General features: G+C 35.2%; 3 protein-coding genes across 3 annotated transcripts in view; all 3 read right to left on the reverse strand.

The window, feature by feature from the left end:
• LOC107685142 (integrin alpha-2-like) overlaps positions 1–2,994 on the reverse strand; it is a 33,539-nt gene extending 30,545 nt beyond the window's left edge. Inside the window, exon 1 of the mRNA XM_016481656.1 lies at positions 2,893–2,994. Coding sequence (XP_016337142.1) covers positions 2,893–2,980 — 88 coding nt within the window. The 5' untranslated portion in view covers positions 2,981–2,994. The remainder of the gene's footprint in view (positions 1–2,892) is intronic.
• Positions 2,995–4,352: 1,358 nt separating this feature from the next.
• On the reverse strand, positions 4,353–17,109 carry LOC107685167 (integrin alpha-2). The gene is given in 29 exon segments (XM_074186991.1): positions 4,353–4,430; positions 4,525–4,641; positions 5,132–5,221; positions 5,319–5,432; positions 6,011–6,121; positions 6,283–6,393; positions 6,505–6,607; positions 7,335–7,418; positions 7,508–7,584; positions 7,965–8,051; positions 8,142–8,283; positions 9,052–9,134; positions 9,218–9,328; positions 9,452–9,600; positions 9,697–9,860; positions 9,942–10,072; positions 12,137–12,301; positions 12,392–12,537; positions 13,087–13,225; positions 13,335–13,408; positions 13,544–13,697; positions 14,412–14,562; positions 14,672–14,820; positions 14,910–15,037; positions 15,122–15,236; positions 15,380–15,471; positions 15,727–15,839; positions 16,228–16,351; positions 17,018–17,109. Coding segments are annotated over 29 exon segments (3,348 nt in total). The 5' UTR covers positions 17,064–17,109.
• A 2,958-nt stretch (positions 17,110–20,067) lies between these two features.
• LOC107685143 (integrin alpha-1-like) overlaps positions 20,068–23,102 on the reverse strand; it is a 57,195-nt gene continuing 54,160 nt past the window's right edge. Inside the window, exons 29-30 of the mRNA XM_016481657.1 lie at positions 21,882–21,995; positions 20,068–21,766 (exon numbers count right to left, since the gene is read on the reverse strand). Coding sequence (XP_016337143.1) covers positions 21,704–21,766; positions 21,882–21,995 — 177 coding nt within the window. The 3' untranslated portion in view covers positions 20,068–21,703. The remainder of the gene's footprint in view (positions 21,767–21,881; positions 21,996–23,102) is intronic.

A 23,102-nucleotide genomic window follows, 5' to 3' on the forward strand; every position in this document is an offset into this window, starting at 1 on the left:
ACAAGGCCCAGTGCAATTCATTAACGTGTACACGATTTGAAAAAATCGCAAATGTGCGTCACTACACTAAAACAAATGCTTTTCAACCGGTGTCTGCAGAGTTAAGAATTACATTAATGTGCAGCATTTTGTTCAAATAGAGACATATTTGTGAATACAAATGTTATGGTTTGTATTAAAGTATCATGATTTGTGCATGTAGCGATTAAAATGTGCATTTGTGGATCAGGTGACACGCGTGCATTCATTCACGTCTCTTCTGAGTCGATTCTATTTGATTCATTTGAATTTTGAGACTTTGTTCCGCCCTTTTAGCCTTGCCCAATCCACACACACACAGCTCGCGATCCACACGCAGCTGAGCCTAAGAAAATCAGCGACCACTAGATGGCACTTGCCCCAGTCACATGTGCGCATTCCATTGAGTACAGTTTTATAAATGTTACATTGTGTTTTCTTTGTTTCTTTTTGGTTTGGCTATTCTCCTCTGCCCATAGAAATATAATAAATATGTTTTATTGAACTTGTTCTAATTTAACTTATCTTAAGACACAGAATAGCTTATATTAATTTTGCCAAACAAGAACTTTGTGACGGTACCTTGTTTTTGTTCTTCTGTAATTCAACGGCACGTTGTCAGTTATTCCTTCCTTGTATTATTAATATGATTATTATTAAAAGGGCTATTATAGTCGCTCATTTAAGCCATTAGTAATCGCACGTTTATATTTAATTAAACTATTAAATTAACTTAAACTAAACTATACTAAACGAGCGTTTTATAGGCTATAGCCTATTCCGCGCTCAAGCGGATCGCATAAATAGCTAGAACATATTTTATTTAGGCTACTTATTACTAAACTGTTTTCTGAGTCAATGTTGGCTGCAAAGATGAAGTTGACGATGCTGATGAGCGACTTTATTCTCGAAATGTAATTATTTTTATTCTCAATATTTTATTTCTACATTTTTCTGGATATTTAATATGTTTAATCTCGCATTATAGGCTAATGACTTTATTCTGGAGATGTTTTTATTTTATTTTAATTGTTTGGCCCTATAATCCTCTTTCTTACTCTCTCATTTGGCACGAATCCAAATGTTTCCATATTCACAATGTTGGCTATTTATTAGGCCTATGTAAACCAGGCTTTGTACTTAACCCGCTTTCCAAAAAAAAAATCATGGTCTTCACATGAAAAATCGTCCTCTTCACATGAGTAAATATGTGCTTGGCCCGAGCTCAGGCTGAACGGAACGGATTGAACTAAGGGCTGTTTTAATTAAGCAGTGTATCTAGATTCTATAGTGTATCTATATGTTTGGTTGACTGTATTTTATTCTGATAATGAACAGGCTGCAGCGTTTGCAATGCTGTAGGCTTATATGAAAGGTGCATTTCTCTCGTACTGCAGAGATGGCTAATCAGCATCGTCAACTTCATCTTTGCATAATAATAATAATAGCCTACAATGAAGGAATAACTGACAATGAATTACAGAAAGAAAAAAAAAAAAAGGTACCGTCACGAAGTTCTTGTTTGGCAAATTTAATATAAGCTATTCTGTGTCTTAAGACAAGTTAAGTTAGAACAAGTTTAATAAAACATCTTTATTATATTTCTACGGTAGACGGGAATAGCCAAACCAAAAAGAAACAAAGAAAACACAATGTAACATTTATAAAACTGTACTCAATGGAATGCGCACATGTGAGTGGGTCTGGTGCCATCTAGTGGTCGCTGATGTTCTGTGGCTCAGCTGCGCGTGGATCGCGAGCTGTGTGTGTGTGGATTGCGCAAGGCTAAAAGGGCGGAACGAACGTCTCAAAATTCAAATGAATCAAATAGAATCGATTCAGAAGAGAAGTGAATTAATGTACGCGTGTCGCCTGATCCACAAATACACATTTTAATCGCTACTTGCACAAATCATGATACTTTAATACAAACTATAACATTTGTATTCACAAATATGTCTCTATTTGAACAAAATGCTGCACATTAATGTAATTCTTAACTCTGCAGACACCGTTTGAAAAGCATTTGTTTCTGTGTAGTGATGCACATTTGCGAATTTTTCAAATCGTGTACACGTTAATGAATTGCACTGGGCCTTGTTCGTTGGTAGTTGTGTTTGTGGGGGACGTGAAATGCTGTAAACTGCGAAAATTAAGTCTCAAAATCCAAATGAACGGAACAAGATCGACTCAAACTAGACGTCAATTAATGCACGCGTGTCACCTGATCCACATGTGCACAGATTCCTTTTTGCATGAGCAATTTGTGATATATTAATGCAGAACAGAACATTTTTATTCGCAAACATGTCTGTATTTGTACAAATCGCTGCACAATCATTTTGAGTCTAATATCATCCCATAACTCTAGCTTGCATTTGAGGATCCTTAGATCCTTCAGTTAGTAACGGCTGAATCAACTAAAACTGTCAACCCTGTTATCTGGGCATAGCTATAGCATAAGCAGAATGTTAAAATTGAACAGAAATGTACTTCAAAATAAAAAATAATAAAAATTACTGTTTGTCCAACTGCAAAACATGCTAACACCAAACTACTACATTTGATAAAATAGCCTATCAAACTGTGTGAAACTGCATAGTTTAAATGCTCATTACAGTGAACCACAAGAATGTTCTTCACTAACCCATTTAAAGGAAACAAAAAGACTAAAACTGCTAATAAACTTTACACACACTAAACACATTCATCACCTACACAAAGTAGGCTACTTTCTCAAATGCACCGAGCTTGTTTGGACTTATTTACATCGCCTTACAGTTCAACTGTAAGTTCAGCGCTGTTGCCATTCAGTTTTACAGTATGATTAGTAGGCTAATACAAATAAACCTCCATGTTTGCATAAGTACTTACACAGAACAGCGAGGAGTACCTGCAGAATATTCATTTTAAGTCCACAGTGTCGTCCAGCATCAGCACAAGCTCTCCAGCGTATCTGCATCCAGTCCAGTGTGAATGTGAAACATCTGAGCCGCGCTGGAGGAGGAGGAGGGCTGTTTGCTCGAACACCTCAGATCGCCTAGCCATTGCGAGGCAACAGAATATGATGAAAATCAATAAGCTTTGGCCACATTTATTGGCGCACAGGTATGGCTTTACTAAATTAAATTGCTCGATACGACAGATCAACAACAGGTAAAATAGTGCTAAAAGTTATCTTATGGAGATTAAAAAGTAAAAGTGTAAATAGGTATAATTAATATTATGAACTTACATTACCTCGGCATTAGCTACAAAAAAACGAATATTGTTAGGATGTGGTCAAAAATATAAGAAAAGTTGGGTAAACTGCTATAGAGGTGAGCGACATCTCTACTGTAGTTTACCCAACTTTTCTTATATTTTTGACCAAATGTAAAATTCCTAATGAAAGTTTACTAATAAAACCCTAACTTTATTGTTTTACTGACTTGAGTAAGGCTGCACTGAAGACAGCAAAGGTTTTTTGAAGAAGAAAGTTTGTATTTATTAAAATTTTACCCTTATTCTATCCATCCATCCATTTTTATAAATAAATAAAACAGCAAACAAAAGTTGTTGTTTAAAAGTCAAATCTAATGACATTTTTGACATTTTAGCTGAGACTTAATTGTCTAAAATCTTTAGCGTCACTGTATGCTGTGCATTAATCTCTTTAAGATATGTTTAGTATTTCAGAATAGCCACAAAGAAGAGGAGAATTCAGAAAACTGGACAACAAAAACAAGGTTTAAAGAGCATAATTTAATCTGCCCTCAGGGCTTGTACAATCACAACAGTAAGAGTCATTCATCATAAGTATTTAACATAGAGGAGTGTGCGTGTCATCATACTGGGGGTTTGTGCATGAGCGAGGTAAACGTCTCAGAAACACTTCACTAATAGTAATCTGAATCTAAAACAGCAGGACGTTAATGACTTGCAAAGGACAAACTTCAAATCATGTTTTTACAGAATTATTTGTTATGCTTTAACTGAGAACCATGTCGAAACTGAAGCAAGTCAGAACGAGAAGGAAGCAGGAAATGACAGAGGCATAAGCTTTAGAAATTCACCGCACCCCCCTCTGTCTTTAAGAAGACACATCCTGGCTCTCATGCATGTACCAACTCATTCGTTCATTCTTTTGAGTAAGCCCAAGTACGACTGAGAACCAAACGAGTAAGTCCATGAGAGTCAACAATCGTGAGATGCTTTAAAATACAGTAATATTATCACAACCCAGACCTCCTGCAGGACCCGAATGGTTGTCAACTGAATATCAGTTATTAATCGGTACAATTCGAGGTAACATTATTCGCATGTAGTCACAGAGGTGAGCGTGTATGTCCCGTTCATGCTTGATTCTCACACAGACCCTATTGTTCTTGTTGATTTCCCTGTGGCAACGGCTGTCTCTTGAAGAAGCCAACCTGGTGGGATATCAGTATTGTATTAAGCATTTTTCTTTGTCAGAATTACAGTGTATTAGTAGTTGCAGTTCATGCTAAAACAAAGAGCACATACCTTCCATAGGATCAGCATAGCTACAGCCAAAAGGAGTAGGCCGCCGATGACACTTCCTATGATAATACTAATAGGAATATCTCCAATCGCTCTTTCTTTACTCACTGTAATTTTTATCTGCAGCAGAGTCAGGAAAGATTAGATAAAGCATATCAACACAGACACTCACTCACTCACACACACACACACACACACACACACACACACACACACACACACACACACACACGCACCTGTACATATGTGAAAGCTAAAATATTGTCCTTAAATATCGGTTGTATTTCATTTGATATCTTTATTTCTTTAATTTATTTTTAATTTTTTAAAGGAAAGCTATTTGACAGTGTGGTGTTATATATGTAAACTTAATTCAAGACATGTAACTATTTGTTATTTTAAGAATGTTTATTTTTTTTTTTATATGGGAAAACATAACAAAAGTGCTTAAAACAAGCTTACTGGTCAAACCAACTTCCCCATTAGTATGGCTATGTTGGTCAACCACTATGTTGACAAGCACTGAAAATCACTCTAAGCCAAGCTATGGTCTCTTCAGAAGGGTTGAGCATATCTTAAACACCACTGAAAGACAGGGGGATGAACTGACCTGTTGTTGTCTGTGTGTGACGACTATGAGATCAGGCTGAGATGTTTGTATCTCGGAGCTTCCAGCCACTAAAACTGTCTGAAAATCAGCCTAGAAGGAAATAAACATGGAGCGTGGAATAAAGCGTCTGCTCACGACAGATATCAGAAATGGTAGATGGAGATAAAACAGTTCAAGAGACACTCACAAAGGCAAATGTGCCATTCCAGAGCCTTGTGGTGATGTTTACAAAGTAGTTGGTCTTCATCTCCAGATCGTTGAGGACACAAGTCATGGTTTCACATTTTGCTGCATTACAATTCTGGAAATGAACAAATGTTTGTTACACTGCAGTTCAAAAGTTTTCGGTAGGATAAAAAAAAAAAAGAAAGTCTTTTGGAAAGACACTTCTGCTCACCAAGGCTGCATTTATTTGATCAAAAATACAGTAAAAACAGTAATATTATGAAATATTATTAAAATTTAAAAGAACGGTTGTAATATATTGCAAAACATAATTTATTCCTGTGATCAAAGCTAAATTTTCAGCATCATTACTCCAGTCTTCAGTGTCACATGATCCTTCAGAAATCATTCTAATATGCTGATATGATGCTCAAGAAACATTTCTTACTATTATCAATGTTGAAAACAGTGCTGCTTCATATTTTTAGGAAACCCTGTTTCTTTTTTCAGGATTCTCTGATGAATAGAAAGTTCAGTATTATTGTATTTCTTTGAAATAGAGATCTTTAGTAACATTATAAAGTTTTATTGTCATTTTTGATCAATGTAATGCATCCCTGCTGAATAGGAGTATTATTTTCTTTAAAACAAAAACATCTAAAATGTGCATATTACAGCATGTATAATTTAATATAAACACACATGCATACTGACCAGTTCTGTTGTCCCTCTAAAGCTTTCTTTAATGAAGCTGGCAGTGTGTGTTTCCTCTCTGATCTTCAGTGGGTCAATCAGATGGCTGCTGTCACACTGCACATTTACAACCTACTCAGCAGAAACAGAGATTAAATGTCCTGGTTTTTCATCCCAGTCTGGTATTTACAGCACAATTTTATAAATACATGTGCAGTGAAATACTTTATTCGTATAGAAAGTTTAGAATAATTAACATGTTGCAATACATTTTAATAGAGCATTATACTTACAGGTGCCGCTTTGACTGAAGTCACATATAGTAAAGGATTTCCAGCTTTGGAGCTGGTGGGCAGTGAGACGGTCAGACGAGCCTGATTGATTGGGAAAGTTCCAGTTGAAACCTGCAGAAAAACATGCTTCAAATAAGTATTGCATTGTTCAACATTGCTAACGCTAGAGGGAACTCAAGACATATTAGTTTAATGTTAAATACGCTTTTTTTTTTGACTCACTCGTAATGTTATGTTGAATTCTGGGCCGATGTCATCGAAACCTGAGACTGTATGTTTGACTTGATCCTCAGGACCAATGCCGCAAAAATCCAAGTTTATGTCTCTTGAAAAAATAAATAAATAAATAATAAATGCAACAACAGTTTTTACATGACAAAAAAATGTTAGTGGTGCTCATCTGTGCAAAAATTCGCCATGCTGCTAGTGTGTTGTTGGTGGTTGCCAGGGCTTTTTGATACAGTTGCTAAGGTGTTCTGAATGTTTTTTATCACATTACTATGTGGTTGGTGTTGCCAATGTCTTTTTTTTTTTTATTTGCAATTCAAGTACTCAGTTCAAGTAGTTTTTGTTTAAATTTTTAGATAGAGGTCAAACATTAATATACAGTGGACTAAAGTTTGGAATAATTAATTTTTTTATGTTTATTGTTTTTTGCATTTTGCATTATCATACATTTCGTATTATTATCAACGTTGAAAACAGTTGTGCTGCTTAATATTTTTGTGGAATTCATGACACTACAGTTCAAAAAGTATTAAGCAGCAAAAACTGTTTTCAACATTGATAATAATAAGAACCATTATTAATAATTGAGCATCAATAATACACTATAATAATTGAATAGCAAATCCGCATATTAGAATGATTTCTGAAGGAACATGTGACACTGAAGACTGGAGTAATGATGCTGAAAATTCAGCTTTGCATCACAGAAATAAATTACATTTTAATATATATTGCAATAGAAAACTGTAAAAAAAAATATAATTATTTAAAATGACCACATTAGAGCAGATAAAGGTTATCAGAGCATTAGTTTGACCTCTGACCTTGTGAGGATGATTTCGGTGTCGTACTGGACTGGAATGGATAGAGAGACCTTGTTATCAGATGTCACTTCCTCCTCACTGTCACTGGAAAAAGTTGTGTAGGGTTATTTACAGTCAAACCAAACAGATGCACAAAAGTTAGAACAGAAATGTGTTAAAAACAGTATTTTTACCTCTGCACTTCAAAGTTCACAACAGCCTGTTTCTCTAGTTGATTCAGGTTGAAGTCAAAGTTGATCTCAAATGTTACCTGATGAGACAAAATGAAATTATTAAAGAAAACGAAAAGTGTGTATGCTCACACACACACACACACACACACACACACACACACACACACACAGACAGGTATTCCTATCATTATGGGGACTCTACATAAGTGTAATGGTTTTTCTACTGTACAAACTGTATTTTCTATCCCCTTACCCAATCACTACCTCTCACACAAAACTTTCTGCCTTTTTACATTTTCAAAACACTTCATTCTGTATGATTCATAAGCTGTTTTCCTCATGGGGACCAAAAAATGTCTCCACAAGGTCAAAATTTACTGGTGTTGCTATACTTGTGGGGACATTTGGTCCTCATAACGTAGGGAACACCAGGTACACACAAACACTTTTCTCTTACCGTCTGGTCAAGCGTCAGGGTCGGGTATCCAACTTGGCAGTCGAGTGAGCCTGTTTTTGAACTGCATTTCACTTTAGTGTTGTCTCCCTGCACACATGAGCAGGAAGATTCACAAATACAATTTCTCATACACAAACCAGAGCAGATGTATGGCAGAACAGGAAATGGTGGCCGTACAGGTGGTGTAAAAGAGGCGTAGAACAGGTTACTGGAGAAGTTAGCAGACACTCTTGTATTGTACGCATTTTCCTTCATGTTCGTTACTGTCACAATGAAAGACAGTCTTCTTCTGTCAGGTCTGACTAGAAGGGCAGATGAGCTGTAAAACACAACAAAATCTTTTTTACATTTCAGAATTCTGGTTCTTTAATAACATAATACACCTTGCCCTGCTGGTAGTAGTTGGTTATTTTTAGTTAACTCTTAAAGGGACAGTTCCCACTAACAAACATTCTGCCATTCTCTACTAAGGCAGAGATTCCCAACCTTTTTCAGCATAACCTATTTGACTTTTTACTTGAAGCACCCCCTGATATTTTAACTTAATTTTAATCATTTAACAACACATTTGCATGTTCACAGTTCGCTGATGTCACTTAATGTCACTTGACATGCATATTACAAATAATGTTATATGTTTCAAATATCTTTCTTTAGTACATTTTATTTAGATTTATTTTTTATTTTAAAATGATTAAATTTAGTTTTTATTTATTTTATTTTACATTTACAGAAATTATTATAAGGAGAATATTGAATAAAATATGACTTAAAATTTTGGTCTGGCCCTCATACAAAGTTAAACAGACAGCTTTTATGATATTTTAGTATTATTTATATACTAACATAGCATTTATAAATATTTTTAATTAGCAGTTATTTTTATATTTCCAGTTTTCATTTTAGTTTTACTTTAAGTTTTAGTAATTTTGTTATGAGGTTTTGATATTTTTATTAGACTTTATTTTTATTTTTTTATTTTATATATATAATATATATTTCTTTTTTATTTATTTTAATTTAAAATGTTCTTTCAGTAATTTTAGTACTTTCTAATTTTCATTTGTTTTTAAGTTTGTAAGGTTACCTAGATACATTAACAGGTTTCAAAGTCAGCTTCAGGTCACAAGAACATTTGTCATCAGAGCCACAGTCCTTTACAAAAGGGATCTGAGCAAATTTTGACAGTTTAAAATCTTTGAAACAATTCATGTTGGACTGATGCTCTTAATTAAATTTAGAGGGAATCTTACAAAAAATTCCCACGCTTTGGGCTGAAATGCATCCAGGGCAGGACCGGTGTCTGGATTCTGTGGACTGATGTCGACTCGCAAAGCAACTGGACTAACAAAATCAGGAGTCTCCTATTAAACAGTAAAACCAATTATGTGAAATGATCGTTCAAGCACTTTGAAATGAAATAAAGCTGAAGTACAGTGAGTATTGGTATTCTGAGCAGGCTTCTGTGGCAAATGGCTAAAACTCACCTGCACATAGACATTATGATCTACACAGCTTTCTTTGTCAGAGACGCTGAAAGATTTCTGGATAAGACGCTTTGAGCTGTCAAACTGGGCTCTTGAAGTGGCTCTAGATGACTGCAGGTCAGCGTCAAGCGTCAAGTTGTACTTGATATCTGAAGAAAAGTGCATTTCCATTCACTTCCATGGAGATTTTTGGAGAAATCAGCATACTGTATATGAGATACAAAACACATGAGAGATGGCCTTACCTACTTTACCCACTAATACTGTGGGTCTAAATTTTGACCTGAAACAGACTTTGGCAGCAACACACGACACCATCCTTCCTCCAAACATGCAAGGTTTACTCAGAATGCTGATCTTCTCAAGGCTGAAGGAGACCGTCGCTGTGACAGCTGCAACTCCCCTTGACCTGAGATCACAAATACTGTATGAAACATCACAGTTTCAGTATGATTTTATAGATCTTAAACAACTAGACCGAGATCCTCACCAGAGCTGCACTGCCTTCCCAGCCGCTCCGACTGAAATATCAGGGATTGAGTCGCCGTTCATATCAACACAACTATCTAAAGAGCGTCCAAAGAACCGAAGCACCGGGTCCAGTTTGGATCCAAGTATTTTCTGCAGAAAATATCAAGATAGAAAAATAAGAAGACTTGTTTAGTATGAAGATCAATGAGAAACAAGATTCTATGATTGAAAAATAAGGAAAAAAGAGGATATTTTAATATATCTTAGCTCTTATAAATGTACTCTTTGTATTCATATACAGTATGTTTTGAAAAACATTTACACCATTTTCAAGAAAAGCTATTATTTAATTACTCTTTTTTGAAACAAATAATTCATAAATGAATAATTAATTATTTCATATTTTTGTGGAGTTGCACCACATGACATTTTACAACCTGAGATAACCTTGCCTTGTCATAAAAGATCAAATTATCTGAAATTTTAAAAGACCTCTCCCTGATACCATTTCATGTTTTATGCTTATTTTTCTGCATGTAACTTGCACCGTCTTTCATTTAGTGGACAAATGTTTTTCAAATATTAATAAGCAAAATATCATTTATTTTATTTCAGATAGTTGCCAAGTCAAACATTTCTCATTTTCCATTTTAAACATTTAACCTGATGTACTAAAATAACTAAAACTGCAGATAAAAATGATACTTTAACTTAAATTAAAATAAAACTAAACTAAAAACTATAAAAATAAAAACTATATATATATATATATATATATATATATAAAATATTAAGCACGCTTTCGCAATCCGTTCCCTCAGGTTCGTAAACTGTACTCACAGATTCATGCAGCAAGCTGCTAGGTAGCCTACATGTTAACGAATCATATTGTATATTGTTTTATTGCATATTATGTGGAATAGGCCTACAGCAAATTCTCTTAAGTGATTCTCTATCAGTTGTAACGGTACGAGGTGGAATACAACGACTTAATAAGAAAGATGTGCATCAAAATCTTTGTGATAATCTTAGCACTTGATTATTATTGTATAATAAACCTGGCTTTGTGACTGACTTTGGAGTCATTTGTTCCTCTTTTGTAAGTCGTTTTGGATAAAACCTTCTTCTAAATGCATATGTAACCTAAATGTATAATAATAATAATAATAATAGCTATTATTATTATCATTTTAATGTATAGGCTAAATAAATGAGTGCACTTAAGACAGTAAAATGTTTGTCAAAATAATTAATGAATGCTTTATTTTTAAATAACCTTTTACAGTTTTGGAAATGTGTTTGTGTACTATTCATTCTTAACATATTTCATTGTACTGGCAGTAATTAGTCTTTGGTACACAGCACACTTCTAATTGAGAATCACAATATCTGTAATACTGACGAGTCCTCTTTGCGCAATACAGTCTCTTTGAAACGCTCTTGGAGCATATGGTCAGCGCTCCTAAACCCTCCCCAGCGTTATCTAACTACACAACTTCAATCTATCTAGCTATCTTCGTTGCCGGACAAACCCTAATGGTCTCGAGCAACACAAAGCGTCCCCATCTTCCCCTGAGCGCGAAAAGCGCGTCACGTTCACTCAGCCGAAAAAAAGACCTCCCTCTCACCTGTTCTCCTGCTTAAATGTCCTCCAGGTGAGTTCAGTTATCCATTCAATCAGTCAATCAGAAGAGAACATGCTGCAAAAAGGTTCCTATAGGCGGGAACTAAGAAAAGAAATCCCCCAGCGTTCATCACATTATTATTAAATAACTAGGCCTATAACATTGCATTCAGTTAGAGAGCAAAGGAATGACAACATAACCGGTACATTATTGGTGTTGTATTGCTTTTTACCTTCTTCTCTCGAAACTATCGTGTTATTTTTTATTTTTTAGAAAATTCAGGAAATTTTCTATTCTTCTTTTTAGCGTAAAAATAAGACTATTTCGTGAGTGTGGATCATGGTCTCATAGGCTACTATGAAAAATTATGTTTAATAAACACAATACTATGCATCCCGCACCGTGGTTGAATCTTCCGGTGGGGGCGGGGCCACAAATCCACGAGTTTACAAACCCGAGGGAACGGATTGGAAATTCGTGAGTACGGTTTATTAATCCGTGGGCACGATTTGTTAAACCGAGGGAACAGTTTAAGAATTCGTGAGTACGGTTTATAAACTGAGGGGACGGATTGTTTTTTTTCTCCTACAGGTGACTTAGGACTCCGTACCTTGGTAATGGTGAAGAGGTGGACTCTTCCGGTTTCAGATTTCTCCTCGCTCATGTACATCGGAGCTCCGACCAGCAGCAGATCCGTCACACCATCAGTGTCCACATCAACAGGACAGAGAACGCTGCCAAAATAAGAGCCGATCTGCAAACCACAGAACACAATGATCTATGACAGGACTTCACTGTCTAATGAAACTAAAGCTCATTACAGGTCACAGAGAGACGAGTTTACCTGATCTCCTCTCTGTGAATCTATGATGACGGGCTGATTCTGGCTGTTGATACTGTAAACTATGACCTGTCCTCTATGAATGGCACGAGGAGCACCAGTCACATAAAACTCAGACAAGCCGTCGATCACAGACGTGACAGAGTATCCTGAACACATGACCGGGCAAAATGTTATGCATTTGTTTAATCAAAACTACTGTAAAAAGCAGTAATATTGTGAAATATTATTATAATTTAAAACAACTGTTTACTATTTGAATATATTTACAATTTTAATTTATTTCTGTAATCAAAGCTGAATTTCCAGCATCATTACTCCAGTCTTCAGAGTCACCTGATCCTTCAGAAATCAGTCTAATATGCTGATTTGATGCTCAAGAAACATTTATGAGTATCAATGTGGAAAACAGTTGTGCTGCTTCATATTTTTGTGAAACTGATTTCCATTTTATTTTAGGATTCTTTGATGAATAAAAAAGTTCAAAAGAACAGCATTTATTTGAAATGATTAAATTACATTTTTTGATCGATGTTACGCATCCTTGCTGAGTAAAAGTATTAATTTATTTAAAAATAAAATCTTCCTGACCCCAAACTTTTGAACTGTAGCAGAGATGTGAATATAACGTTACATGACCTCTATATTTGTTTTTTATGATGAAAATTACTTTACAGATCATTTTCTGGCTGGCTCACCAAGTAATGAGCTGTGGTTTCTGTCATCCAGGATTTTCTCAAAAGCATTTTTGAGGAATATGTGTGATTTCCCAGCTGTTTGATGGACGACGGTCCCGCTCCATCCATACGCTCCAACAGCACCCAGCATGATCACATCCTGTGGGATAAAATGCCACCCCATCATGCCTTCATTTCTTCTGAATCAGTATGGTACATTACAAATTAGTTTGACTACTCAATCAGATATGTTGAACGATTATTGGCACCTTCTTATTGGTCTGGTGTGCGCTGAATCCTACTTGGGACATCTCCAGTTGAAATTCCTGACCTTGACTGGTGCCTCAAATCAAACAAGACCAAATCATCAAATGCTTATCATAATTTAAAGCTGGATTTTAGGTTGAAAAAAAGCGACCTGTTGTCACTGGATGAACAAATGCATTATTCATTTGGCATACGTGAATGCAAGATTTACCCTCAATGTTAAAGATTCTGTCCCCCAGAGTTCCTGCGATATTGATTAGCACTTTCTCTGATGACACATTGAACATGTAGTTCTCTGTTGGAGTGCTAGCGATCAATTCAATCTCTTCGATGAATATTTTAATATTGGCACTTTGCTTGAGAATCTGTGTAATTTCATAGATGACAGTAATACGTCAAAAAAAAAAAAAAAATATATATATACATAAAAATTTGTCTTGCTGTCCAGTAAAAATATCTAAACAAACTTAAAATAAAACAAAATACATTTAATTTAAAACATATTCTAAAACCCAAAAAACTATTAAAGCAATAAGCCCCAAGAAGCCGTGGTTTACAGTGAATTTATAACAGCTAAGGGGTGTTGTTAGGCACGACGCGAAGCATATGTGGACTGATTCCATATGCGTAGTTAGGTTTCACAAAATAAAACAGAGCAAATAAAGTGTAATGATATTAATAAAAACAGCATTCTTCCACCAAACAATGTAGTTCCTCAGAAACTGTTGCGGTTCCAACAAAGTGGTTGCCAAGCAACACACAGAAGTAAACAAAGGTGTATGTTTGTAGAGTAATTTACAACAGCTTCGAACGCGGCTCGACCAATCAGAATCAAGGACCGGAACTCTCCGTTTGATAAAAAAAATAAAAAACTGTAAAACTGGGTACCTTAATATGAAATTTAAAACAATGAATCCTTAACATTTTTGATTTTCTGCAATGAATCTCATTACTAATTTTATTTCACAATATGGTCTCATATTTATATATAATACTATAGATGAAAATATCATCAACATTAAAGTTTCTGTTTTATTAATGTAATGCTTTTTTTTCATGCTGATCTCTCTCTCACTCACAGCAATGCCAAAGCGAATGATGCCATCTCTGTTGCATCTCTCAATGACCTCTTGACCTATATGACCATCAGCAGATTCTCCATCTGTTACCACAACCAACACCTTAGTGGCACCGGGACGGCCACCATTTTCCAGTAAGAAAGCTGTTTGTCTGAAACACAAACAATCACAATTTTTCCCCACAATAAATAAAAAATAAAAACATACATACATACATACATGAATGAATAAATAAAATAGAGTTTGTAGGGATAGGATACCTGACATTGTCAAGTGCTGCAAAAGTGTTGGTTTCTGTTCCAGTTTTTTGCTCAATATCAGAAGCTGCTGAAAGAACCTTTTCTTTATTTTGGTCAGAACTAAAATGATAAAGAAAGGACAAATCCTTGGAATACTGCATAATGCTGACCTAAAAAATAAACAAAAATCCAAATTAAGTCATATCATATAAATCAAAGAAATAAACTGGATCAGAATAAGCTGAATTACAGTACTTACTCGAGTTTTATCTGGTCCAATATCAAGATTTTCCAAAAGCTTTATGAGAAAATCTCTAACGTCAGGCCATGGATATATACTGTTTGATCCGTCCAAAACAATGGCAACATCCATGGGCCCGCCACAAGCTGAATGAGAAATTCAGATCAAGAATGACTAACTTACTCAATTAATTATTTTATAAATTTCTGACAATACAAAATAAGATGTACTTTGAACGGCAGGAGAGAAGACCGACTGAAGCGTAAACTGTGGGCTCACGTCAGCACAGACTCCTGGGTAAAAGTACTGACTGCCACAGCGCTGAGCCCACAGAGGACCACACGTCTGAAACACAAACATTTATACTATGAACTTTCTACAGTTTAATCCATGGCAGAGTCTCTTGAGTATGAAAACAACTGAATGAATGCTTTTACTGTAAAAAGGAATAAGCCCCCTGATAGTGACACAATGCTACTACAACATACCATCAATCTGTTAGATTTAGCTATTGGAGTGAGAGTCAGGCCCAGACTCATGTTGACGTTGATGCTCTGCACACCATCTATGCTGACAGAGTCTGCGAAGACACAGATATATTCACACGACAAGTAGGACAAATCTAAATTCTATTAATTAAATTTAAATTCATTTTAACAGACCTCCTTACAAAAAAGTACTATGGTGTCAGTAAAACAATAGTGCTGATATCATATTCATAAACTACCATGCATTTGTACTTCATGGTAGCCTATTGTTTCATGTCCAAAAACCCATGATAATACCACAATACTTTTTATAACTGCATTATTATTTCAAATAAAGAGAAATTTACCTGCAAGGTTTAGTTTCTGGCAGATGGCTCTTCTGGAAGCACTAATGTCACACTTATAGAGACTTCCTTTTCTATTCTGAGGGTATCCGCTCCAGGGAGAGCCCACCACCAGCCTGAGCAGAAATAACCAGACAAAGAAATGATGCAAACAAACTTTGCATACTAATTATTTTTGCCTGCTGTGCTTATGATATTAAAGGAATAATTCAACCAGAAATGAAAATTAGCTGAAAATCTATCTTCAGGCAATTCAGAATGTAGATTTTCAAAACAGATTTCAGAACAGAAGAAACAAACTCATCTACATATTGGATGGCCTGAAGGTGACATATTTTCAGCAAATTTTCATTTTTGGGTGAACTATTCCTTTAAGATTGGTAGAGTGCTGTGACTTAGAGCATCAGTCCGATACTTCCAGAAATAGACTTCAGATCCACAATGTATTTTTATATAGTTTGAACATGTTTTAGAAAAAAATGTCTGGTGTGTGACACATCTTACCATTTTCCTTGATTATTGCTTAACTGTTGTACAGTGTAGCCAAACTCTTCTACTGCAAGACCTGTGAAGATTTTAGCTCCTGCAGTCCTCACATTAAAACCCTGAGTGTGAGCAATACAGAAACCTGCGGGAAAAGTTAGACATTCTCAGCTGTGATTTTAGATCATTTTCACCTATTTTGTTTGTTTATATATATATATATAGACAATTGACATAGGTAAGGCTTTCCTTTGGCCAGCAGTATGTTGGTATATTTCAAACAATACTGAAAAGTGGAAGTGAGAACCCAACCCTCTATCTATCGGTCTATCTTTGTTTTCCAGTAAAATATATTTGAACATACTTAAAAATAGATACATATACTTGAGAAGCAAAACTGGTTAAATAAATAATCTTAACCTTATATTTTTTTCTTTTAAAATGGGCAAATATGAATTTTTCAATTTAGTTAGATTTACGCTTAAAATAATTTTTAAAATGTAATGCAGTAGGAAAATAATTAAATAAACTTATTTCAAGATATAGTGTATTGTCTGAAAGTACAACTGTACACTTCGTACAATTTACATTTGACATTTTATCTTGTTTTTAAGGAGGTTACGATATTTTTGACTGACAGTAAGTACAGTATATTAAACATTTTCATTGTTAGATCATTACCACGAAATCTTCATTTGTTACAACTTACGAGAACGTAAACATGTCTGTCCACCCAAATGTAAAAAAGTTATGAAAATTATGAAGATGAACAAATTGTAAACCTCATTTGGTAAGCAAAACAAGTACTCACTCTGCAAAAAAATCAGTAGTATCACAACTTTTTCCATTTTGTCCATTGCTGGAGAAATTGTTAAGGTGAAAGAGCAGATAGTAATGTCTCCAGTCTTGCTGTCATAATGAAACAACCTGAACTATCCTGTGGCTCAGGGTAAAAATGACTATGAGGATATGATGTCACAGCAGCACTGTAGTCAGACTTGTATCTTTCTTTCATGTTGTTATTAGCCGACAATATGCAAACAACTGACCAAATAAGGAAACTTGTGGCTGTCTTTACAGCTGTGAGTTCATTTGGTTTTAATGGGCGTCACTTTTTTTATTTTATTTCATGCTTCGTAAGAATACAAATAGAAAAGGGAAGACAAGAAAGATAAAAAGAGCAGATTATAAATTATGGAGAAGCCGCAATGGACACAATTTAAACATGAAATCATGTTCGAAGACTGAGTCGTAATAGATTTACAGCATTTTTTTTGACACAGTGTCTCATCATGAGTGTTCCCACTGCAGACTATGACACACACACACACACACACACACACACACACACACACAGGTTTGTTTTTGTGAAAAGTGGGGACATCCCATAGGCGTAATGGTTTTTATACTGTACAGACCGTATATTCTATTGCCCTACACCAACCCTACCCCTAAACCTACCCCTTACAGGAAACTTTGTGCTATTTCAGATTTTCAATACGCTCCATTCTGTGTGATTTAGAAGCGTTTTGAAAAGTGGGGACATGGGTAATGTCCTGAAAAGTAACCTTCTCCTTGTAATACCTATGTCATACCTTTGTCATTATACAAATTTATGTCCTCATTTGTAACAAAAACGCGCACACACACACAAAAACAAACAAACAATGATTAACCCCAGACTCCTGACGGGATTTTATATCTCAGACTGGGAAGTAGGCTAATTTTCTAAACAGGAAATGATTTAAGCAATAGCCTATCCCAGACAACTTGTTCAATTTCTGCTGAATTCTGAAGTAATTTTATTTTAAGACTCATAATGTATCATCTGGCCAATAAAACATGTTTTTAAAACATGTGGTGTTTCAGGTGTTGTTTAGGAATTAAGAAATATGGATGATTTTGTTTGTTTTACAAAGTGATCAATTCATCCATCTATCCTTATTTTTAACGTAAGAAGGGGCATGTGTGAGGCTTCCGGTGTCATTTCCTTCCATTTATATTTTGTATCTGCACCAAAACAGTCCGTAATTCTGCTTAATTTAGTTATATTCCAAACTGTTATTTGTTATCATTTTATTTTATTATCATCTCCATAAACACACTAGTTTGTAGCGCAAATCGTTTTACTGTTTACTTTGTTATTCAGTGGAAAATCTTCGCATTTAAAGAAAATAGCTTACTGTAGCATTGCAAAATAAGATGGATAAGCAAGGTTGGAAAATGGTCATTCGCTGAACACTGATGTGGTCAAGAAACACTTACCAGTAATGAACTTTAGCTAGACTTCAGAAATTGCTTGCAGTCGTCAAATTTGTTTGATTGTTAGGCGGCAACTGGAGACTGTCTTAATGAGTCATTGAATTAATTATTAATTAATAATCTCAGACTATTGCTTCAGACCCACTTCTTGCACTTCTTCACTTCTTTGGCTTCCTTTGGAACTATTTACCTTACAATAAAAAAATAAACAATTTTGGCTATGCTCACATTTCCAGCAGTAAATCATGCTGTATAATAAATACACACAGAATACACACAGTAAAGAAACACTTAGGCTACGTTTATAAAATTCAGCTAGACTTACATAACAATTGGTTCCAGTCATCAAATGTATTTGGCTTAGCGTTACACTGTTACATTGTTACACCAGTAGTTGGCGACAGTAACTGTCTTAATGAGTGAGTCATTGAATTATTCTCTCAAACGATTGTTCAAATACATTTAAGAAAGAAGAAGAAGAAGAGAAAAAAACACACCATGACTGTTTGCTCAAAGACATGCAAAGTTTCTGCTTTGGCTTCCTTTTGAACAATTTTTGTTGTAATTATGTGTATGCGCTGTGCTATGCTCATTTCCTGTAGTACATCGGTACTGTATAAATAAAACAAACAAACACACACACACACACACACACACAGTCTGGTTGACTATCCTTGTAGGACTCCCCATAGGCGTAACGTTTTTATACAGTACAAACTGTATTTTCTACCACCCTACACCTAAAAAAAAAACTCATTCTGTATGATTTGTAAGCTTCTGTACCCACGGGGACCTCAATTTAGGTCCCCACGGTGACACAAGTCCCCATGAGTTGGTGTGTATTCAGGTTTAAGTCCCCACCAGTATAGAAAAACCTGTACACACACACACACACACACACACACACACGTCTCTTGAAGTGTCTAAATGACAAAATAAGCATTTATTTTTTTCTGCGCACATTTTCTTGACAATATATGCAAGGCTTTTTAAATCTGTGCTGAAAAGTATGTACAATATGACAAACCAGTGCATTACATAGAAACTTCACAGCAGAGTATCTGACAAGTGCCCAAGGCCAGCGGTCTCCATCTGAGAGTGAGGCTTGATTATCCTACATGTTTTCACCAACTTATTTTTTTTTAAATGTTTATGTGTTTGAAACATGAATGCTGTTGATTGTGATAATTTATTCAATAGAATCATGGTCGGCATCTCATTCAATACAAAAATAAAAAAGTGACTGGATGATACAAAAATATTGACAGCGGATGTTAAAGTTACAGTGCCAAATATGAAATTAAGTCTGAACACCTTTTGAACCCACACAGCAATACATTTTTTTCATGACAACTTAAAAAAAAAAAAGTATATATATTTTTTTAAAATCACAATTATATAATAAGACATATACTACACATCATAAGGCAGTACCACATGAATAGGAAAGAAAGCCTTTTTTCTGAAACTTCTTGCAGAACACCGTTCACACCTTTGCATGCATTTTTCTTGTTTTACAAAAAAAACACTCAACTGATCTGTTTTTACCAATGAATGAATGTTCAATTAAGCCACCAATAAAATAAAACAAAATAAAAAATAATTTAATTATATTTATCGCTCATATTCTAAAAAAAAAAACAAAAAACAGAGTTGGGAACAACTCTGTCTGAATATCTTCAATATTCACACTTTTGGGGGTTAAGCTGAAGTTCTAACGTGCAACATTTAGCATTTTTTGCAAAAACGGGAACATTAAAAACCAAATATTTTGAAACTGATGCCAGTCAATGCCATCTTGCAAACGGTTGACTTAACGTAAATTGTGGTGGTTTGTGTCGCATAAAAATTTGCAATGCAAGTTTCACATTTTTCACATGGCCTTTATGGTTTATGGTTAATGAAGAGAAAGGAGAAGGAAAGAACTGGTCTAAAAAGGAAAGAACCCTGAAAAGTACAATAACTGCAGAACCAGAGACAATGTAGCTAACATTGTTTCTGCTTTAGCATAAATCATTGACTTAATGCATGATTAATTAATTAATTAATTACAAATGTCTCTGTGGTGATCTCAAAACATTTCTCTGTTTGTTTGATCTTCCTGACAACAGCAACTCAACCAATGGTGTGAGTTGAGGGCGGGGCTATCGACCAATAAGAGAGCATTTGGTAATCCTGTTTGGAAAACAGTCATTATTTAGTTTGCAGCTGCTATAGTGGTGCATGAAATAAACATTTTAGCTTTAACATTTCTATTTCAGTCAAGTGATTGTTTTTCTAATATTTACATAAAAAATTTAACAAGATAAGTCAATGACAGTCCAATTTTATGATTCTACACATTCACTGCAACCCATCTGGAATACCTGTGAAATGTGGGCATAAAGACGCTTTCTACCTCAGAAAACAAGACAGGTATCACACTCAATACAGATGACGCAGTAATTTTGATAAAGCCATTAATTTATCATTAATGTGATATTGCAAACATAACTTTATATACACTTTAAAACTTTACATTTACAGTACAGACCTTTTTCTCTTCATTCTTGAAGACAAAAAGCGTGAAAAACATCAGTGCCAAAAAAATTGCTTTGTGAACAAAAAAAGGAATTTGCCAATATTCATAGCCCATAACACTAATAAAAATAAACGCTTTGAACTGAAAAACATCACTGTACAGCGCTTCATCAAAACAAGCTCTAAAAGTGAGTTATTGGAATAGACCTCCATATTTAAACCGGTTGCCAAAAAGAGTTTATGGTTGTGATTACAGGATTGTAGATCGCTGTAGACGTTGCCAGGACAGGTTCCTGATCCTTGCTATGCTAATGAGGAATGCCATAGGGAGGTTACAGATGAGGGTTTAAGGGTGGCTGGTGGGATGATGAGTTCAGGCTAGATGAACGTTTGGTACTTTGCTGTTCAAGCTTGACTCTCGTGGTTTGGCAAAATGTCCACCAATCTTGTGGCGTCTCAGAGGTTCACATGAGTTCGCATTCAGTCAAATTTTGCAGTGAGCAACATGAAGATAAATCAACGTGTCAAGCAAAGCGCTGGGTTCTCTTTGGTATGCTCTACAATTCACTATTTGTGAACCCAGATGTTTTACATAACTCTGATTGTCATATTTCTGAATGTTCCTGGTGATGCTTCTGCTTTGTGATCTCCATGACCTTGGCTAGCAGTTTAGTATGGGTTGACCTGAGGGGTGGAGGTTACAGATCCAAAGGCTTCAATTAGAGTCCTTCATATCTTCCTTCATGTCCTCAACTGATTTTCTCTTGAAGAATCCAGCCTGGAAAGGAACATTCAATATAGTCAACATTCATAGTCAACTGTGAGCGTGCCGTGATCGATAGTCAGCATTGCATGCGCAGAGGAACTAACATAAGCAAATTAGTGATGCTTACCTTCCATAAGGCGAAGATAACAAGTGCCAGTATTAAAAGTCCTATAAGAATACTTAGGATAATAATCCATAGTGGGATTCCACTTCGCATGTCTTTGGTGACTTGAATCTTCACCTGCAGTAAAGATGTAACACTAGTCACGATTTCAAAGCTAAAATGGAGTTCAAGTGCTAATTTAAAAGTGCTGTAAGAGATTTAAGCCATTTTGTTAACTTGGCAGTCTGTTCACACCAAGGACGTTAACTATAATGATAATGATATAGTTTTAAAAACCATTCACAGTCCATACTACAACTATACAATAGCGGAAACAATCTAGTTGGAATCGCTTTTAGAATGATTTTTTTTCCAGCTGATGAAAGACAAAATCATTGACAGTCAATCAGAATCCATCCTGCTTTAAAGAGCTTGAGGCAGACGTCACAACTGTAACACATGCTTATAATAAACAGAATGTTATCGGGTGTTAGTGTGGATGCTAATATAGTTATTATCTAGTTATCTAGATAATAAGGTTACGGTGTCAATGGGCCTACAAATACTGTAACCACTCTGGGGCAAGACAAATTGTTCTCCTTTAAAAGTAAGGTCATTCAAAAGGAGGCGTACAGCCTGACAAAATACATATAAATTGTAAATATAATTAATTTTTTCATTATAGATGTCTTATCAGTGCCTTTTTTGTTTTAGAAACTTTTAGAAGTCACAATACCAAATGAAGTAGCAACAGTTATTTTCTTCCGTATTGTAACACCGAGTGAAACAGATTATTGAAAAAGAGAAGGATGTTATTTCAACTTGGTTCAGTCCATCGGTTGTTGATTGGATGGAGGCAGATCTGAATGCGAGCTTTTAATCAATTGTAAGAAAGCGGAGGGTTTAAGTGATGAAGTCTGGCATACGTCACCAATGAGAAGTATGCTGTTTCACTGGAAGTTATGACCTGTGATGATTAATAAAAAAGGAACCTACGCATGGATGAACTGTTCACAATAGGATCAATAACATGCATTTAGAAAACAGATAGGGTGAACTTTCCACTTGAATAGTATGAAATAAAGTATTATTTAGAGATGCAAGAAACATTAGTACCATATTTGTTAACTGCTTAACTTTTAATTATCTGTATCCAAAGAAAAAAATAAAAATGTTCACTTAAAGGAGCTGGCTCACAGAGCGACACATCAGTAGTTCCTGTTTTCGTAACCCAAGATGTTCTCA

This window comes from Sinocyclocheilus anshuiensis, unplaced genomic scaffold, assembly GCF_001515605.1.
Source record: "Sinocyclocheilus anshuiensis isolate Anshui unplaced genomic scaffold, SAMN03320099.WGS_v1.1 scaffold914, whole genome shotgun sequence".
Classification (NCBI taxonomy): Eukaryota; Metazoa; Chordata; class Actinopteri; order Cypriniformes; family Cyprinidae; genus Sinocyclocheilus; species Sinocyclocheilus anshuiensis.